Genomic DNA, 20,000 nt, shown 5'->3' on the forward strand with positions numbered 1-20,000 from the left:
AGTTGTACATTCATAGATTGAAAATGAAAATGTTGCAGACCGAAAGGGTTTAGGCTGAAGTTGAACACTTATTGCGCCTAACCCTATAAACAATGTCAAAGTACAAGATGAACTTCCGAAAATTATGAAATGTCCTTTGTACAAGATGAACTTCCGAAAATTATTAAATGTCCCTTGTACAACATATTATAAATACACATTATACACAACATAAACACAGTTCAATTATATACACAGTAAAGGCATGTGAAATATCCTTGTACACGTATTAAACCTTTGTACCAATTTTTATACTATATACAAACAATTATACTTCCATTATTATTTATATCCCACATTTAGTATTTTAGTTAACATTGATCATAATATTAACTACTGTGTTGATTCAAGAGTGATATATTTTTTCAAGACATTGGTCTTAAAGTGTTTTTTAAATGTGTGAATGGAACTGGAACATTTTATATACTGAATATATATATATATATATATATATATATATATATATATATATATATATATATATATATATATATATATATATATATATATATATATATATATATATATATATATATATATATATATATGAGATGTCGTTGTGGCTTGTGCAGCCCTTTGAGACACTCGTGATTTAGGACTATATAAGTAAACATTGATTGATTGATGTTTTATTTGCGGTTAAAATGTAATGACTTGATAATCCAGCAGATGGCAGATAAATAAAATTGCATTGTGTTTTTGATATGAACGTTGTTAGAATACAAACATAAAGTCTACACACTTTCTCTCAACGGTTTTAACAGACTGTAATCCTGGTTTATTGCTATGCTTCGTCCATGAAATCCGAATGTACAGTATGTCATTATCGCCGATCAAAAAAACCCGAATTATTGTTGTGGTGTAATAGCGCCTCTTAAACACCAGATGGCGCCAGAAAACTGAACATAGTTCTCAGAGCTTTGTTAAGCGTAAATGAGGGCATTTAGATAAATAGATAAACTAGCTTTGCACAGGACTGCTTGTATCTGAGATTTTAGATGCAAGCCGATATAATCCTATAATGGGGCATGGGGTTGAATACGGTAGAGCAAAAATGGATAGTGTAACTAGATGAGTCAATTCCTGAAGGAATTGCGTGTGAATGCTCCAATGCTGAAGTTGAACTGAAATTCTGACAGAATGTAGTATGAATGTAAGAATAGCTTGAATGTTGGAATGGTTTGAATGTTGAAGCATTTGAATTTCCAGGAAAATGGGAATTTGGTTTGGAACTTGGGAAAGTGTTAGTTTAAATGTTCAGGATGAGTGGAATGTGTTGAAGGGGGAATGGTTTGAATAGGTTGAAAAATGTGGAAATGGTGGAAGTTTGAAAAATGGCCAATTCATTTTGAATGTAAAAAATGTCCCTAAAAACTGAGAATCCTAGGAAATCCGAGAATATTTTTAGAATTGTTGAAAGGGAGCACACAATTCCAGAACAGGGTGAATATTTTGAAGTTGAAACAGTTTGAATTGGATAAAAAATGTGGGAGTTGTGGAACTTTGAAAAATGTCCCATTCATTTCCAATGGGTATTTAATGGAAATTTGGAGAAAATATGTAATTAAGGGGAAAATGCAAAACAATTTTGAATGTTCTGAATGAGTTTTTCAAATTGATCGAGAAATGTTGAAGTAGTAACATTTTTAATTGAGAAATGGTATTACGAAATTCCTGGAATTTCGGGTAAACCGGGAATTTTTCCAGGTCAAAAAACTACTTAGTTTTTTTATCCTGATTAAGACGAATGATTTTTCGGTGGAACGGTTGAAGTGGGTTAAAATGTGGAAGGAGTAGTCGACAGAAAAAAGGGTGAAAAAGTGTTTGGAAAAAACGGGAATTCCTGGAATTTTTCTTTAACTTGAGTGGAATATGTTGAGGGTGGAATGGTTTGAATCGGTTGAAAAATGTGGAAATGGTGGAAGTTTGAAAAATGGCCCATTCATTTTGTATGGGGAAAATGTCCTGGAAATCTGGGAATTTTTTGACTTTTTCAAGGGAAAGCCTGCGATTCCCGAATAAGCTGAACAGTTTGAAGTTAGAACGGTTTGAATTGAATGAAAAATGTGGGAATTGTGGAACTTTTGTAAAATGCCCCAGTCATTTCAATGGGACATTTATGGAAATTTGGGGAAAAGAGGTAATTTTTGGGAAAATGCAAACAAATTAGAATGTTCCGAATGACTTTTTCAAATCGGTTGAGAAATGTTGAAGTAGTAACATTTTTAATTGAGAAATTGTATTACGAAATTCCTGGAATTTCGGGAAAACCGGGAATTTTTCCAGTTCAAAAAACAACTTTGTTTTTTTATCCTGATTAAGAGGAATGATTTGTCGGTGGAACGGTTGAAGTGGGTTGAAAAATGTGGAAGGAGTAGTCGACAGAAAAAAGGGTGAAAAGGTGTTGGGGAAAAAATGGGAATTTCTTGAATTGTTTTAACTTGAGTGGAATATGTTGAAGGTAGAATGGTTTGAATCGGTTGAAAAATGTGTAAATGGTGGAAGTTTGAAAAATGGCCAAATCATTTTTAATGGGAAAAATGTCCTGGGAATTTTTGGAATTTTTCAACGGAAAGCCCGCGATTCCCGAATAAGCTGAACAGTTTGAAGTTAGAACGGTTTGAATGTAATGAAAAATGTGGGAATTGTGGAACTTTTGAAAAATGTCCCAGTCATTTCAATGGGAATTTTATGGAAATTTGTGGAAAAGAGGTAATTTTTGGGAAAATGCAAAAAAAATTTAATGTTCTGAATGACTTTTTCAAATCGGTCGAGAAATGTTGAAGTAGTAATATTTTTAATTGAGAAATGGTATTACGAAATTCCTGGAATTTCGGGAAAACCGGGAATTTTTCCAGTTCAACAAACAACTTTGTTTTTTTATCCTGATTAAGAGGAATGATTTGTCGGTGGAACGGTTGAAGTGGGTTGAAAAATGTGGAAGGAGTAGTCGACAGAAAAAAGGGTGAAAAAGTGTTTGGAAAAAATGGGAATTCCTTGAATTTTTTTAACTTGAGTGGAATATGTTGAAGGTAGAATGGTTTGAATCGGTTGAAAAATGTGTAAATGGTGGAAGTTTGAAAAATGGCCCATTCATTTTGTATGGGGAAAATGTCCTGGAAATCTGGGAATTTTTGGAATTTTTCAAGGGAAAGCCTGCGATTCCCGAATAAGCTGAACAGTTTGAAGTTAGAACGGTTTGAATCGAATGAAAAATGTGGGATTTGTGGAACTTTTGAAAAATGTCCCAGTCATTTCAATGGGAATTGTATGGAAATTTTGGGAAAAGAGGTAATTTTTGGGAAAATGCAAAAAAATTTAATGTTCTGAATGACTTTTTCAAATCGGTCGAGAAATGTTGAAGTACTAATATTTTTAATCGAGAAATGGTATTACGAAATTCCTGGAATTTCGGGAAAACCGGGAATTTTTCCAGTTCAACAAACAATTTTGTTTTTTTATCCTGATTAAGAGGAATTATTTGTCGGTGGAACGGTTGAAGTGGGTTGAAAAATGTGGAAAGAGTAGTCGACAGAAAAAAGGGTGAAAAAGTGTTTGGAAAAAATGGGAATTCCTTGAATTTTTTTTAACTTCAGTGGAATATGTTGAAGGTAGAATGGTTTGAATCGGTTGAAAAATGTGTAAATGGTGGAAGTTTGAAAAATGGCCAAATCATTTTTAATGGGAAAAATGTCCTGGAAATCTGGGAATTTTTGGAATTTTTCAAGGGAAAGCCCGCGATTCCCGAATAAGCTGAACAGTTTGAAGTTAGAACAGTTTGAATCGAATGAAAAATGTGGGAATTGTGGAACTTTTGAAAAATGTCCCAGTCATTTCAATGGGAATTTTATGGAAATTTGGGGAAAAGAGGTAATTTTTGGGAAAATGCAAAAAAAATTTAATGTTCTGAATGACTTTTTTAAATCGGTCAAGAAATGTTGAAGTAGTAATATTTTTAATTGAGAAATGGTATTACGAAATTCCAGGAATTTCGGGAAAACCGGGAATTTTTCCAGTTCAACAAACAACTTTGTTTTTTTATCCTGATTAAGAGGAATTATTTGTCGGTGGAACGGTTGAAGTGGGTTGAAAAATGTGGAAGGAGTAGTCGACAGAAAATAGGGTGAAAAAGTATTTGGGAAAAAATGGGAATTTCTTCAATTGTTTTAACTTGAGTGGAATATGTTGAAGGTAGAATGGTTTGAATCGGTTGAAAAATGTGTAAATGGTGGAAGTTTGAAAAATGGCCAAATCATTTTTAATGGGAAAAATGTCCTGGAAATCTGGGAATTTTTGGAATTTTTCAAGGGAAAGCCAGCGATTCCCGAATAAGCTGAACAGTTTGAAGTTAGAACGGTTTGAATCTAATGAAAAATGTGGGAATTGTGGAACTTTTGAAAAATGTCCCAGTCATTTCAATGGGAATTTTATGGAAATTTGGGGAAAAGAGGTAATTTTTGGGAAAATGCAAAAAAAATTTAATGTTCTGAATGACTTTTTCAAATCGGTCGAGAAATGTTGAAGTAGTAATATTTTTAATTGAGAAATGGTATTACGAAATTCCTGGAATTTCGGGAAAACCGGGAATTTTTCCAGTTCAACAAACAACTTTGTTTTTTATCCTGATTAAGAGGAATTATTTGTCGGTGGAACGGTTGAAGTGGGTCGAAAAATGTGGAAGGAGTAGTCGACAGAAAAAAGGGTGAAAAAGTGTTTGGAAAAAATGGGAATTCCTTGAATTTTTTTTAACTTGAGTGGAATATGTTGAAGGTAGAATGGTTTGAATCGGTTGAAAAATGTGTAAATGGTGGAAGTTTGAAAAATGGCCAAATCATTTTTAATGGGAAAAATGTCCGGGAAATCTGGGAATTTTTGGAATTTTTCAAGGGAAAGCCAGCGATTCCCGAATAAGCTGAACAGTTTGAAGTTAGAACGGTTTGAATCGAATGAAAAATGTGGGATTTGTGGAACTTTTGAAAAATGTCCCAGTCATTTCAATGGGAATTTTATGGAAATTTTGGGAAAAGAGGTAATTTTTGGGAAAATGCAAAAAAAATGTAATGTTCTGAATGACTTTTTCAAATCGGTCGAGAAATGTTGAAGTAGTAATATTTTTAATTGAGAAATGGTATTACGAAATTCCTGGAATTTCGGGAAAACCGGGAATTTTTCCAGTTCAACAAACAACTTTGTTTTTTTATCCTGATTAAGAGGAATGATTTGTCGGTGGAACGGTTGAAGTGGGTTGAAAAATGTGGAAGGAGTAGTCGACAGAAAAAAGGGTGAAAAAGTGTTTGGAAAAAATGGGAATTCCTTGAATTTTTTTAACTTGAGTGGAATATGTTGAAGGTGGAATGGTTTGAATCGGTTGCAAAATGTGTAAATGGTGGAAGTTTGAAAAATGGCCAAATCATTTTTAATGGGAAAAATGTCCTGGAAATCTGGGAATTTTTGGAATTTTTCAAGGGAAAGCCCGCGATTCCCGAATAAGCTGAACAGTTTGAAATTAGAACGGTTTGAATCGAATGAAAAATGTGGGAATTGTGGAACTTTTGAAAAATGTCCCAGTCATTTCAACAGGAAATTTGGGGAAAAAAGGTAATTTTTGGGAAAATGCAAAAAAATTAGAATGTTCCGAATGACTTTTTCAAATCGGTTGAGAAATGTTGAAGTAGTAACATTTTTAATTGAGAAATGGTATTACGAAATTCCTGGAATTTCGGGAAAACTCTGATTTTTTCCAATTCAAAAAACAACTTTGTTTTTTTGTCCTGATTAAGAAGAATGATTTGTTGGTGGGATGGTTGAAGTGGGTCGAAAAATGTGGAAGGAGTAGTCGACAGAAAAAAGGGTGAAAAAGCGTTTGGGGGGGGGGAAAAACGGGAATTCCTGGAATTTTTTAAAACTTGAGTGGAACGTGTTGAGGGTGGAATGGTTTGAATCAGTTGAAAAATGTGGAAATGGTGGAAGTTTGAAAAGTGGCAAATTCATTTTGAATGGGGAAAATGTCCCGGAAAACCTGGAATTCTGGGGAATTTGAATCGGATGAAAAATGTGGAAGGTAGAGTGCAACAAAATCTGGAGAAGAATAATAAATAGATGAATTTTGGTGTAGAAAACCTTATTATAGAAAAAGCTGAAATGTTGATAACAAAACGTTGTATTCATTTGTCACTCTTTACAAACATATGAACGTCCTCCAATAAGTATCACCTGGATGTTCTTTGTCCACAGATCGCCCGGGGGTGTTCAACCTTACAGGAAGAGGGAAATGGGATGTCTGGAACCTAAAGAAAGGTGGTGATTATGATCATGTGACTGCTGTTCATGCCACTGATGACTGACTGCAGCTTGTGAGCCCGCAGGTATGACCCAGGACGAGGCCAAGGCCGCTTACGTGGACCTGGTGGAGGAGCTGAAGGCAAAGTACGGAATGTAACCGACTCCCGTGTTGCCATCTCTCACCCGGGCACATTTGGAAAACGGAACGTTTCGATTGAGTTGAGTCTCCAAATTCCCGAGAGTTGAAAGTCGACAATTTGAAGTTCAAACTACATTTCCTTAAGTAATGTGCCTGAGAAGACCAAGCGCTCGTGAGTGCAGTGATGTCACCTCTGTTGTTTTAGGGATGGGGCCGAATCCGGTACTTTTTTTTTGGCACCGACCCAATCCCGCCGGTTCTCGCGGGCACCGATTCACGTAAAATCCACGTCCTGTTGCTGACTCTGCACTTGGCGATCACTGCAGCAGCACTGAGAGCGGACTCCGCCAAACTACTTCTAGGTAATGTTGCAATTTCCAATGCCGACAAAGAAATTGACTCAAAAAAACGCTCCAAACGTAAGCAAAGCTCCGATTGTCGCAAAAAAATGTGTTAACTTGATGCTAATATGCTACTGATTAGCATTGGTGATTTTACACCTCCAAATGTGTTAATGACAACGACAACTAAGATGCACGTTACAATCAAAACAGATGGTGCGTGATACGTGCAATACTTACAGTATTAACACTTTTTAGGGCGCAACAAAAACATAAAAAACACCATAAAATACACACAACTGCCATCTAAAGTCTGGGACTTGCAACTGTAACTACAACTTGATGTCATACTTGCAAACGTGACAATAAAACAAGGCAGTTATCATCATCAGTTCATCTTTAAATGTTGCAATAAAAAATGAGGTTTTATTATCAAAAACAATTATTATTTATCAACACACGCAAAAGTATCAAAAATTGGTACCAGTATGGATTCTCAGGTACCGGGAATTGCAACCGTATCGGTTCAAATGTGATCGGTGCCCATCCCTAAGTACAACTGCTGGCAAAGAGGAAAGGTGATGAGAACCATAGAATAGGACACATTGTGGCATAGGGACAATCGCAAACGTATTTACAGCAAAAGCATCTTCAAAGGGTGAGTAGTTTTACTTAATTTTAAAGTTGTCACACTTCTACTTACACTAATGACACTTAACGGGTTACTTAATCAGAATGAAATGATTTGTATTGTAATCGGTTTTCAAAATAAACCAAGCAGGAAGTCAACCAGCGTCGCCCGAGTTAGACTTTGGAGGCTGCACTGTACTTGTCTCTGTACTGGCTTTGGCTTTTTTCAAAAACCTGAACCAAAATACTGACAGGCGTGTATCGACTCCCTTCCAATGAGATTATAAATTTGCATCTTTCAAAATAAAATGTCACTTGTAAGTTGTCTTCTTTTGTCACATCACACAAACTGCAGCACCTTTTTTTTTAAACTCATAGCACAATATTTTGGAGTTAGCATAGTTTTATTGTCTTTTAAGCATTATTTGACTTTTTATTTTCAAGCGCTTTTTTAATTTTATTTAAAAAAAAATGTAAGGCCCAAATGACGCAAATGGACTCAATAAACGTTAAGTACACACTTTAAGAATCTTTGAACCAAGTTTTAGTTAAATAAATCCAATCCAATCCACTTTATTTATATAGCACATTTACACAACAAGAATGTTTCCAAAGTGCTGCACAGCCATGTTAAAAACAATATTAAAAACAATATTATGCTGAATAAAAACAAAAAATAAATGAATAAAAAAACCAATATAAAAAAATAAATATGATTTAAAAAAAACAATTTCAAAGGGTAAAACCAATTAAAACAGTAAAATATAAATCAAAATGTATTATAAAAAAAAACAGAGGACAGAAGACCACACAACTCACGTAGTGTTAAAAGCCAAAGAATAAAAGTGAGTCTTAAGACGAGACTTAAAACACTCCACTGTGGAAGCAGTTTGAACATGGAGGGGCAGAGTGTTCCAGAGCTTAGGGCCGACCACAGAGAAGGCCCTGTCTCCCCTGGTTTTAAGTCTGGTCTTGGGCACCATGAGACTTAAACAATAAACACACAATGTATAGAAATATAAAATATTGTTCTGGCTTCTTAAGAGCCTTATTTATTTAATTTTTTTTGAGTGTTTAATTATGTTCACCTTCTTCCATTTTAATTTATAAATGTGTTTGCACGTCCGGTTTATGTGACCTCACTTCCATGTTAGCGTTAAAGCTCGTGCGGCCCGTAGCTAATTTTTAACGCCCCGCGGTACAATCGTTAGCATTCTAATGTTAGCATTCTAGCTTTTTTGCAATTGTTTTTTTGTCAAATATTTTGTTACTTGAAGAATGCTACCTGTTAGCATGCTAACGTTAGTATGCTGGTTTATTTTAGGCTCAGTCAGATTTTGGTACTTGATGTATGCTAACGTTAGCAGGTTAGCACGCTAAAATTAGCATTCTAGATTTTTATAAGATCATTTAGCAAGGTGGCAGTAGTGGGGCAGTACAAGTACCTGGGAGTCCACTAGAACAGCAGACTGGACTGGAAGGACAACAGCAAAGCTGTATACAAGAAGGCCATGAGCAGACTCTTTTTCCTGAGGAAGTTTGGGTCCTTCAATGTGTGCAGCAAGCTGTTGGAGATCTTTTATCAGTCTGTTGTGGCCAGTGCCCTGTACTTTGCAGTGGTTTGTTGGGGCAGCAGCACCAGCAAAAGGGACTCAAACCGGATTGACAAACTGATCCGGAAAGCCGGCCAAATTATCGGCACGCAGTTGGAGGCGTTTGTGTCAGTGAGGGATTGGAGGACACTGGACAAACTGATCGCCATCATGGAAAATCCTGCCCACCCACTCCACCTGACAATTGAGGGACAGCGGAGTTCATACTCCAACAGGATCCTTCAGCTTCGTTCCCACAGTGTTCGATTCAAAAACTCCTTCATTCCGCAGTCCATCCAGCTGTATAATCACTCGCCATACAGCAATAGATGACATCTGCCTATTACCTGACACCTGACATGTTAGCTACTTCTCTTTGTTTATAATGTTTATTTTCTGCTGTCACATATACTGTATATACTGTAATATTGTACATGGTAATTGTTATATATTGTATATATGATATAGACATAATATATGTACAGTATATACAATATACTGTACATATATTATGTAAATATTACGTATATGTGTTATATTTTATATCGCTATATTTAGTCTATTTATACCTGCATTGTCCTTTCCATCCTTACACTTTCCATCATTGTAACTGAGCTACTGTGTGGAACAATTTCCCTTGTGGATCATTAAAGTTTGTCTAAGTCTATACACCTCAGTGTCATATTTCTGTATTTCATTAAGGCTAACTGTTAGCATACTAGTTTTTTTAGGCTAATTTATAAGTATACACCTCAGTCAGATTTTGGTACTTGATGTATGCTGATGTTAGCAGGTTAGCATTTTAAACTTTTTTTTTTTTCACACCTCAAGGTAATGCAATGTGATACTTGACACGCATGTTACAGTTAGCATTTTAGCATGCTAAAATTAGCATTCTAGATTTTTTTTAAGCTAATTTAGCAAGTGTACACTCTAGTGTCATATTTCTGTATTTCAATAATGCTGACTCAGCATGCTAAGGTTAGTATGCTAGTTTTTTTAAGCTAATTTGTAAGTATACACCTCAGTCAGATTTTGGTACTTGATGTATGCTAACGTTAGCAGGTTAGCATTTTAAACAATGTTTTTTCAGGTACACACCTCAAGGTAATACAATGTGGTACTTGACGCATGTTACAGTTAGTATTTTAGCATGCTAAAATTAGCATTCTAGTTTTGTTTTAAGCTAATTTAGCAAATATACACCTCAGTGTCATCCATACATTTTCTACCGCTTATTCCCTTTGGGGTCGCGGGGGGCGCATTAATGCTAACTGTAAGCATGCGATTGCTAGCTTTTTATTTAGCTAATTTTGCTCATCTTTGTTTGTTACTTGACGCTTTCGGGTGAGCGTGCTAACTGTTGAAATGTAATTTCGGCTTTGGCTCTTCAGCATTCACACAAAATGTATACTGAAATTGCATTTAAAATCTATACATTTTACGGGTTTTAAAAATGAAAACTACCAAAAATAGCCCCCCTATGCTTTGATTTGTCAGTCTGTGTGGCTCTCCGTGGAAAAAGTTTGGCTATGAAAAAAAATAATTTAAGCCAGCTAGCCATTAGCACACTAGTTTGCTTCTCCATCTAATGAGCAGTATCCACAATCTGTGATTTTATTGATATGCGGTTATCGATCATGATTTTTATTTTTTTTTCATTTTAATTTGATAAAATGAGTGGGTTTAGTATTGTGCGTATGTATGGATGCAATTTTCAAAGTTTAACGCTTTAACTCACGCGATTAATCACAAAACCTTATCTCAATAATCATGTATAAACAGATTATTCATGCAACAAATTGAGTGAGGAGACTCTGACAGGTGTACTTCCTTGCAAATTTCAGTACAAAATAAGCACTTTAGATAAAAATTGTTAGCAAGTTTTGAACAAATAAATGATGTAATTAAAACCTGTTCCTTTATAGCATTTTGAATTTGTGTCAAAATATTGGGGTGTCTTTTTAAGGTAACTAAAATGTTGTACTGCGATTAATCGTGATTAATCAACATGCAAAGGTGATTAATCTGATTTAAAAAATAATCATTTGACAGAACTGAATTATTTATGATATGTATCCTGTAATTATACACCAAATATTGTTAAATAAGGTCATTATGTGTTGTATTGTCGACAAATAATCTACTCGAATGGATTCCTTTTTCATCACTCCAAGCAACGTTTTTAAGTTTTACAATATAACTAAAACTATTCATACTTACTAAGCCGTCTCCATGTGTGTTGTCTGTAGGAGTGTTTTCATGCATGTTGGTACCGTCGTGAGCATTAGCTAATATGCTCACACGTTTACAAATGTCTGTGTTAGTATTAATAACACAGACACTTGTAAACAGACTTATTGAGTCTGTTTAGCTGATTGGAGAGCTAGCTTCCGCAGCTAGTGGGTCCATGACGCTAACTTCTGTTTTGTTTGATCCGCCGTTTTAATGCCGTGTCACAGACACCGTTTGGAAACTTAGTATATAAGTAAACGTTTACAGAATATTTCTGTGTAAATAACTCATTTCACAACGTATATATTTGCGGTGCTGCTAATACTGTATATGGGAAAATATTGTTATCCTCTAAAACTTAGTGGGTGAGGCTTCTACACGGGTGCGCTTTATAGTCCGGAAAATACAGAATTTTTCATTTTATTTACCATTTACCAGTGAGCTCTGCTGCCCAGTTGTTTTATTTTGTTTTCTTACACTTCCGAGTTTCATTTGCAAGTATTATGTAGTAGTAGTGTAGTCAGGAAGCAGTCTTTGCCATTAAGTTGAATGTGCCAGTCTTTGTTATTTTTGGGCATGGCCTAGGTCGGGGGTCGGCAACCCGCGGCTCTAGAGCCGCATGCGGCTCTTTAGCGCCGCCCTAGTGGCTCTCTGGAGCTTTTTCAAAAATGTGTGAAAAATGGAAAAAGATGACGGGAAAAAAAATATTTTGGGTTTTAATATGGTTTCTGTAGGAGGACAAACATGACACAAACCTCCCTAATTGTTATAAAGCACACTGTTTATATTAAACATGCTTCACTGATTCCAGTATTTGGCGAGCGCCGTTTTGTCCTACTCATTTTGGCGGTCCTTGAACTCACCGTATTTTGTTTACATATATAACTGTCTCCGACTTCCTAGGACGTGTTTTATGCCACTTCTTTTTCTGTCTCATATTGTCCACCACGCTTTTAATGTTGTGCGTGAATGCACAAAGGTGAGTTTTGTTGATGTTATTGACTTGTGTGGAGTGCTAATCAGGCATATTTGGTCACTGCATGACTGCAAGCTAATCGATGCTAACATGCTATTTAGGCTAGCTATATGTACATATTGCATCATTATGCCTCATTTGTACGTATATTTGAGCTCATTTAGTTTCCTTTAAGTCCTCTTAATTCAATTCATATCTCATGACACACTATCTGTATGTAATATGGCTTTTAATTTTTTGCGGCTCCAGACAGATTTGTTTTTTGTATTTTTGCTCCAATATGGCTCTTTCAACATTTTGGGTTGCCGACCCCTGGCCTAGGTACTGTACATCGTGTCCCCAGGATGCGGAAGGACAGGAAGCAGACTGCAGGTAAGGGTATTTTAATTCTCACATGCGGCGCTTCTTCAGCATGAGCAAGCAATTTTTCAAAGGTAACTCTTGCAGTTAGCAAACATAAACAGGCAGCAGTTAGCATGAACATCAGTCATGACAATACAACGGTCCGCAACTCATGTCAGCAGTTGCTAACCTGGAGCGAAGCAGGAAGAGGAAGGCAGGGTGACGCTCGCATGTAAAAACTCTCTGATTAGTGATCAGGGGCAGGTGAGCCTCCTGATCACTAATCAGATCCCGGTGAAAGCAATCAGCGCTCCCAGCCACCAAAGGAAAACAATGGAGGGAGTGCACAAACAGAAATCGAACCTCAAAGACGGGAAAACCACAACAAAGGAAAAACAGGTCATGACAGTTTTGTTTTTTATTGAGCCCTGCAAAGTGTTTGTACTGTAAGTATTGCACTTGTTACTCACCAGCTGTTTGACGGTAACGTTCATCTTACTTGTAGTTATCGTTAACAAATGTGAAGGTGTTTGAATGGCCATTTAAATCGCTTTAAAGTTAATTGTTAGAAAATCCAATGTAAATTAGCATCGAGCCAGCACATTTTGAATAGGGGATTCTTACTGTATTTTTGAGCGCCATTTCCTTGCTTTGTTAGCATGGAAAATTGTAACATTACCAGTCCGGCTTACTTCGCTCTGTCTGCTTGTTTCCCCGCTGAGTGCTTGAGCCGAATCGACTTCCACAATATCTGGTATCAATCACCAGCAGAGTGGGTTTTAAGAATAGACTAAGAGGAGAAGTATTGCAGAAAGAGATTTTTCTAGATTGTACCTAATGTCATGACTGGTTTTATTGATTATTGACTATTTTATAGATTATGGGACAAGCAGTAGAAAATGGATCGATGGTACTTTTTCGTCACTTATTGTTTGTCTTTGGTACACTAATGTGTATATTTTAGGCCATTGGTTATTTGTTTTATTTTTGCAAAAAAAAAAATATATATATATATTTTGATATTGCTCTTTTTATCTTTGGTATGAACATTATTATGTAAACTCGAAGTTATTGTTTTTTGGTTTGGTTCTTTGTTGTTGCTATTTTTGTATTACAACATTTTATTATTTGATCATGTTGTACTGCATTGTAATCTTTTGTTTTGTGACTGTGTGATGTTTTTTGCCTGGACCCCAGGAAGAATAGTCTCCACAGCGGTGTAGACTAATGGGGATCCTTAATAAACTAAACTAAACTAAACATGATATATATATATATATATATATATATATATATATATATATATATATATATATATATATATATATATATATATATATATATATATATATATATATATATATATATATATACTATTTTGCCAAAAGTATTTGGCCACCCATCCAAATGATGAGAATCAGGTGTACTAATCACTTGGCCACAGGTGTATAAAATCAAGCACTTAGGCATGGAGACTGTTTCTACAAACATTTGTGAAAGAATGGGCCGCTCTCAGTGATTTCCAGCGTGGAACTGTCATACTATTATAGAGGTTTATTTGAAATAGGGACAGATACAAAAACATACACATCTGAAACAGTTCTCCGATGTATGCATCATAGTGTTTGTAGCCAAAGCTAATTTACAACACTTGTCCCCAACAACAACACAGATCCACACCATTAAAATAGGAAAATAAAAAATAGAATGAGTCGATAATAATGATAATAGTAATAATACAGACAAAGTGCAAAATAGATAAAAGCCAATAATAATAACACAGACAAAGTGCAGACTAGATAAAAACCAATGAGTAAAAATGAGTAAAAACTAAACATGGGAACACGATTGTTGCTCAACCAGCCATAATTTTAACGATGCTACCTGTGCAACAAATACAGTTGTGAAATTTCCTCGCTCCTAAATATTCCAAAGTCAACTTAATTATAAGAAAAGTGAAGATTTTGGGAACAACAGCAACTCAGCCACCAAGTGGTAGGCCACATAAACTGACAGAGAGGGGTCAGCGGATGCTGAAGCGCATAGTCCAAAGACTTTCTGCACAGTCAGTTGCTACAAAGCTCCAAACTTCATGTGACCTTCCAATTAGCCCACGTACAGTACGCAGAGAGCTTTATGGAATGAGCTTCCATGGCCGGGCAGCTGCATCTAAGCCATACATCACCCAAGTCCAATACAAAGTGGTGTAGTGGTGTAAAGCACGTCGCCACTGGATTCTAGAGCAGTGGAGACACCTTCTCTGGAGTGATGAATCACACTTTTCCATCTGGCAATCTGATGGACCAGTCTGGGTTTGGAGGTTGCCAGGAGAACGCTACATTTCGGACTGCATTGTGCCGAGTGTGACATTTAGTGGAGGAGGAATTATGGTGTGGGGTTGTTTTTCAGGAGTTGGGCTTAGCCCCTTAGTTCCAGTGAAAGGAACTTTGAATGCTCCGTTTTGGACAAGTCCATGGGATGGCACTTCAAGTTCATATGTGAGTAAAGGCAGGTGGCCAAATACTTTTGGCAATATAGTGTATATATATATATATCACAATATGGTTTTGATGTTCGCTATCCATCCCTAAAAGTTCTTATTTGTTTGAAAAAACACATCGCTGCATTGTGTACCACCCGGGTGTTTACGCCGCACGTGGCCCTAGAACGCATCGGCGTGCGCCGCCGTGTCCTCCGGGGGTGCGCCGGCGGTCATGTGACCTGTGGAACACGGCAGCAGGGTCATCTGAGTGTGAGGCGATCCACTCTGGCTGATGGAGCCCTGATGCTGCCGCCGCCTCCTGGGCAGGAGCCGGGTGAGCCTCCACCTCCTCCACCGCCTGCGGATCTCCTGCTGGACCTGGAAAGGCGGCACTTTAAAAGCTGTCCACACGCCGCACGGCCGCGTTCAGCAGTTTTTCACCTCTCCGTTCATGAACGCGTAGAGGAGCGCCACAACAAAACCCTCGGAACCATGAAGGAAAGGAACATTACCTCAGGTATGAATACTTTTTAGAGGATTTTACAAGCAACTTTTTTCTTTTTTTTTTTGTACCTGCATGGACGACAGGGCCAGCTCCACAAAGGTCCAGATCTTGAACATCAAGCTGCTGACTTCCACAGGCAGGAAAACAAAGAGGACGTACTGCAGGCCAAACAGGACCACCAGGAAAAATGTGGATTTGATCAACTTTCTGGTGAGAAGAACACGTTTATATAATTTTAAAATAAATAAATAAAATAATAAATTAAATTTAAAAAAATACAATAAAATAAAAAAGACCACGTATATTTCCACCTCCAGAGTTTGACACATTTATACTTCAAAAATAAACGTCTTTTGTCCTTTTTTATACTGAACTTATTGAACTACTAAAAATAGGTTCTGGATAGTGTCCCGATACCAATATTTTGGTACTTTTCGGTACTTTTCTAAATAAAGGGGACCACAACGAATCTTACGGTACATTAAACATATTCTTATTGCAAGTTTGTCCTTAAATAAAATAGTGAACATACAAGACAACTTGTCTTTTAATAGTAAGTAAACAAACAAAAAGTTCCTAATTTAGTCTGCTGACGTATGCAGGAACATATTGTGTCATTTTCCATTCTATTATTTTCTCAAAATTATAAAGGATAAGATGTAAAAATGAATTATTAATCTACTTGTTCATTTACTGTTAATATCTGCTTACTTTCTCTTTTAACATGTTCTATCTACACTTCTGTTAAAATGTAATAATCACTTATTCTTCTGTTGTTTGATACTTTACATTAGTTTTGGATGATACCACAAATCTGGGTATCAATCCGATACCAAGTCGTTACAGGATCATACATTGGTCATATTCAAAGTCCTCATGTGTCCAGGGACATATTTCTTGAGTTTATAAACATAATATAACATTTTTTTAAACTAAGGAAGATGTTGTGATGCCAAAAAATATCGACGTAATCATAGCAGTATCGACTAGATACGCTATTGTACTTGGTATCATTACAGTGGGTGTTAGGTGTAGAGGCGGTATAGTACGGAATATAATTCATTTGTATCGCGTTACTATACTAATACTGGTATACCCTACAACCCTAGTTCTGGATAGTGATATGTGGATCAATACCGAAATATCGATACCAGATCTTTATCAAATCAGAGGACGTCAGGACCTGCAAGGGTTGATACGGTAAGAGCCGGTCAGATAGATAAGAAGGCGCAAGGCCTTTAAGCCATTAAAAAACGAATAATAGAACTTCACAATCCTCCCTGAAGCGGACAGGGAGCCAATGCAGCGACTTTAAAACTGGTGTAATGTGCCCCCGCCCTCTGCTCTTCTAATTGTAGACTTCTCATATGCTCTTATCAGGAGTTTGCTAAGTATCCAAATTTGTATTTACATTTACATTTTTAAATCAAAGAAACTGTTGTTCTAAATGTGTCCACTGGATGTCGCCATAACAATCCTTTGTATCCCCTTCCGTGACAGCGTGCATGACTTCAGAGAGGGGGCGGAGCTATGTGCCGCCTTAAAATAAAAGCAACACTTTTGTGTTCAGACACTACAAAATATGGTTTGTTCATGGCTTGATTGTCAAATATTTTGTGGCTGAACATAAATATTAGGGCTTTTGATTGATTGATTGAAACTTTTATTAGTAGGTTGCACAGTACAGTACATATTCCGTACAATTGACCACTAAATGGTAACACCCGAATAAGTCGGGGTCCACTTAAGTTGATTCATGGTACAGATATATACTATCATCATAATACAGTCGTCATACAAGATAATCATCAGAGTATATACATTTAATTATTTACATTAATACATTGAATTATTGACATTAATACATTGAATTATTTACAATAATATTATATTACAGGGCAGTGAATATTTGGGAACCACACGATTTGATTCGCTTCTTGGGGGTAATGATTGGATTCTGAATAGATTCTTCATTAAAAATCCATACTTTTTAAATAACATTGGGTGCCAGTTTTATGATTAACTACATTCCTCCATAGCATAGATCATTTTTTTCTATTCGACTAAGAATTGCGATTAATCTGAAAATCGATTTTTCTTACACCCCTAATAAATATGCTGAAATAATATGTATCCCCTTCCAACTTCATGTGTGATTAATAGAATGAGTCCAAATTCACAAGTTTTGTTGCAGATGACGCTACATATCTACATAATAAACCATTAGATGTTAGTACATCAGTTGTGGAAAATGTGTAAATTACATTAATAACATGCTGTAATTTGATTTTAATATTATTATTCATTTAATCTTCTGATACATTAAAAATGAAGACCAATGGGAGCATTTTAAAACTCTGCCAGACTTAATTCCACCTATTTGACCGATGATCATTATCATGTATTCAGAAAGTATAAATAACGACAAATGAAGATAGAATACTATTAACCGCAACATGTAAGTGTAAAGAAAACATTATGATTTGTACATTTTCAGATTCTGCTTGGTCTATTTTTAAACAAAGAAAACAATCTGAAGTTGTCTTTATTTTTAAGTTATCATGCCATGATTTTACCAGTCCAGCCCACTTGGGAATAGATTTAGTTTGACACCCCTACTCTATATTGATTCTCAAATTTAAAATATCAATACTTTTGACACTTAAGTTATTTGAAATAATGTATCTCTTTACAGGAACACAGTGTTAAGTAACTAAAGCATTGAGATGTCAAAATGAGCAGCAGTTGGTGGGAACTACTTTTTCTTTCGCAATGCACAAGCGCAGCGGCACACTGTGCTGTAATCAGTTATTTGTTTATTTACTTGAAATGCACTACTTTTTAAATTTTACCAGACACATTGTGTACATTTGCACAAACCAGGCTGAATTTGACTGGGTATCGGATTGGAATTAAAATAGATATTGCCCATTGGACAAAGTTCCTGAGCCAATTGAGTAACGGGACGGAAAGTTGCAATATTTGAAGTGCGATGTGGCAAGGGAAGAAAATAGTTTAAATTGATATTTAAAATAGTTTTTTATAAATTTGCAATCAGATCAATGTGGAGGACACTTTGCTTCATACAAAATTTTACATTACATTATTTTACAAAACCCAAAACCAGTGAAGTTGGCACGTTGTGTAAATGGTAAATAAAAACAGAATACAATGATTTGCAAATCTTTTTCAACTTATATTCAATTGAATAGACTGCAAAGACAAGATACTAAATGTTCCAACTGGAACATTTTATTTTTTGCAAATATTTGCTCATTTGGAATTTGATGCCTGCAACATGTTTCAAAAAAGCTGGCACAAGTGGCAAAGAAGACTGAGAAAGTTGAGGAATGCTCATCAAACACTTATTTGGAACATCCCACAGGTGAACAGGATAATTGGGAACAGGTGGGTGCCATGATTTGGTATAAAAGCAGCTTCCATGAAATGCTCAGTCATTCACAAACAAGGATTCAACTGAATATGGGTTGAAAAGGATTTGCAAATCATTGTATTCCGTTTCTATTTACATCTAACACAATTTCCCTACTCATATGGAAACGGAGTTTGTAGTTTTGATGTAGCTCTCATATTGCATCCACCTAAGTGTGAATGTTCACAAACAAGGATGGGGCGAGGGTCACCACTTTGTGAACAAATGCGTGAGCAAATCGTCCAACAGTTTAAAAACAACATTTCTCAACCAGCTATTGCAAGGAATTTAGGGATTTACCATCTACGGTCCTTAATATCATCAAAAGGTTCAGAGAATCTGGAGAAATCACCTTGGATCCCTCAGGCGGTACTGCATCAAAAAGCGACATCAGTGTGTAAAGGATATCACCACATGGGCTCAGGAACACTTCAGAAAACCACTCTCAGTAACTGCAGTTGGTCGCTACATCTGTAAGTACAAGTTAAAACTCTACTGTGCAAAGCCAAAGCTATTTATCAACAACACCCCAAAACGCCGCCAGCTTCGCTGGGCCTGAGCTCATCTAAGATGGACTGATGCAAAGTTGAAAAGTGTTCTGTGGTCTGACGAGTCCACATTTCAAATTGTTTTTGGAAACTGTGGACGTTGTGTCCTCCGGACCAAAGAGGAAAAGAACCATCCGGATTGTTATAGGCGCAAAGTTCAAAAGCCAGCATCTGTGATGGTATGGGGGTGTATTAGTGCCCAAAGCATGGGTACCTTACACATCTGTGAAGGCACCATTAATGCTGAAAGGTACATACAGGTTTTGGAACAACATATGTTGCTGCCATCCAAGCAACGTTATCATGGACGCCCCTGCTTATTTCGGCAAGACTATGCCAAGCCACATTCTGCACGTGTTACAACAGTGTGGCTTCATAGTAAAAGAGTGCGGGTACTAGACTGGCCTGCCTGTAGTCCAGACCTGTCTCAGATTGAAAATGTGTGGCGCATTATGA

General features: G+C 36.4%; 3 protein-coding genes and 1 non-coding gene across 8 annotated transcripts in view; 3 read left to right on the forward strand and 1 right to left on the reverse strand.

Moving 5' to 3' along the window:
• The window catches only part of enpp4 (ectonucleotide pyrophosphatase/phosphodiesterase 4), a 681,324-nt gene extending 673,253 nt beyond the window's left edge, over nucleotides 1-8,071 (forward strand). The window contains exons 5-6 of the mRNA XM_062059391.1: nucleotides 6,274-6,336; nucleotides 6,405-8,071. Coding sequence (XP_061915375.1) covers nucleotides 6,274-6,336; nucleotides 6,405-6,478 — 137 coding nt within the window. The 3' untranslated portion in view covers nucleotides 6,479-8,071. The remainder of the gene's footprint in view (nucleotides 1-6,273; nucleotides 6,337-6,404) is intronic.
• Nucleotides 8,072-12,128: 4,057 nt separating this feature from the next.
• Nucleotides 12,129-20,000, forward strand: part of cfap221 (cilia and flagella associated protein 221) — a 121,888-nt gene continuing 114,016 nt past the window's right edge. For 2 of the 5 annotated variants that reach the window (XM_062059414.1, XM_062059497.1), the window contains exons 1-3: nucleotides 12,129-12,237; nucleotides 12,556-12,606; nucleotides 15,647-15,773. The gene's annotated coding sequence lies outside the window, so the exon portion shown is untranslated. Of the gene's footprint in view, nucleotides 12,238-12,555; nucleotides 12,607-12,667; nucleotides 13,023-15,646; nucleotides 15,774-20,000 lie in introns of those variants that run through there. The other 3 variants (XM_062059510.1, XM_062059523.1, XM_062059516.1) reach the window with 3 other exon arrangements.
• sctr (secretin receptor) overlaps nucleotides 14,294-20,000 on the reverse strand; it is a 21,053-nt gene continuing 15,346 nt past the window's right edge. Inside the window, exons 11-13 of the mRNA XM_062059544.1 lie at nucleotides 15,632-15,770; nucleotides 15,500-15,541; nucleotides 14,294-15,436 (exon numbers count right to left, since the gene is read on the reverse strand). Coding sequence (XP_061915528.1) covers nucleotides 15,239-15,436; nucleotides 15,500-15,541; nucleotides 15,632-15,770 — 379 coding nt within the window. The 3' untranslated portion in view covers nucleotides 14,294-15,238. The remainder of the gene's footprint in view (nucleotides 15,437-15,499; nucleotides 15,542-15,631; nucleotides 15,771-20,000) is intronic.
• Nucleotides 18,025-18,102, forward strand: LOC133661196 (small nucleolar RNA TBR6). Its single transcript, XR_009827911.1, has one exon. It is a non-coding gene; the product is annotated as a small nucleolar RNA TBR6 (small nucleolar RNA).

This window comes from Entelurus aequoreus, linkage group LG01 (genome assembly GCF_033978785.1).
Source record: "Entelurus aequoreus isolate RoL-2023_Sb linkage group LG01, RoL_Eaeq_v1.1, whole genome shotgun sequence".
Lineage (NCBI taxonomy): Eukaryota > Metazoa > Chordata > Actinopteri > Syngnathiformes > Syngnathidae > Entelurus > Entelurus aequoreus.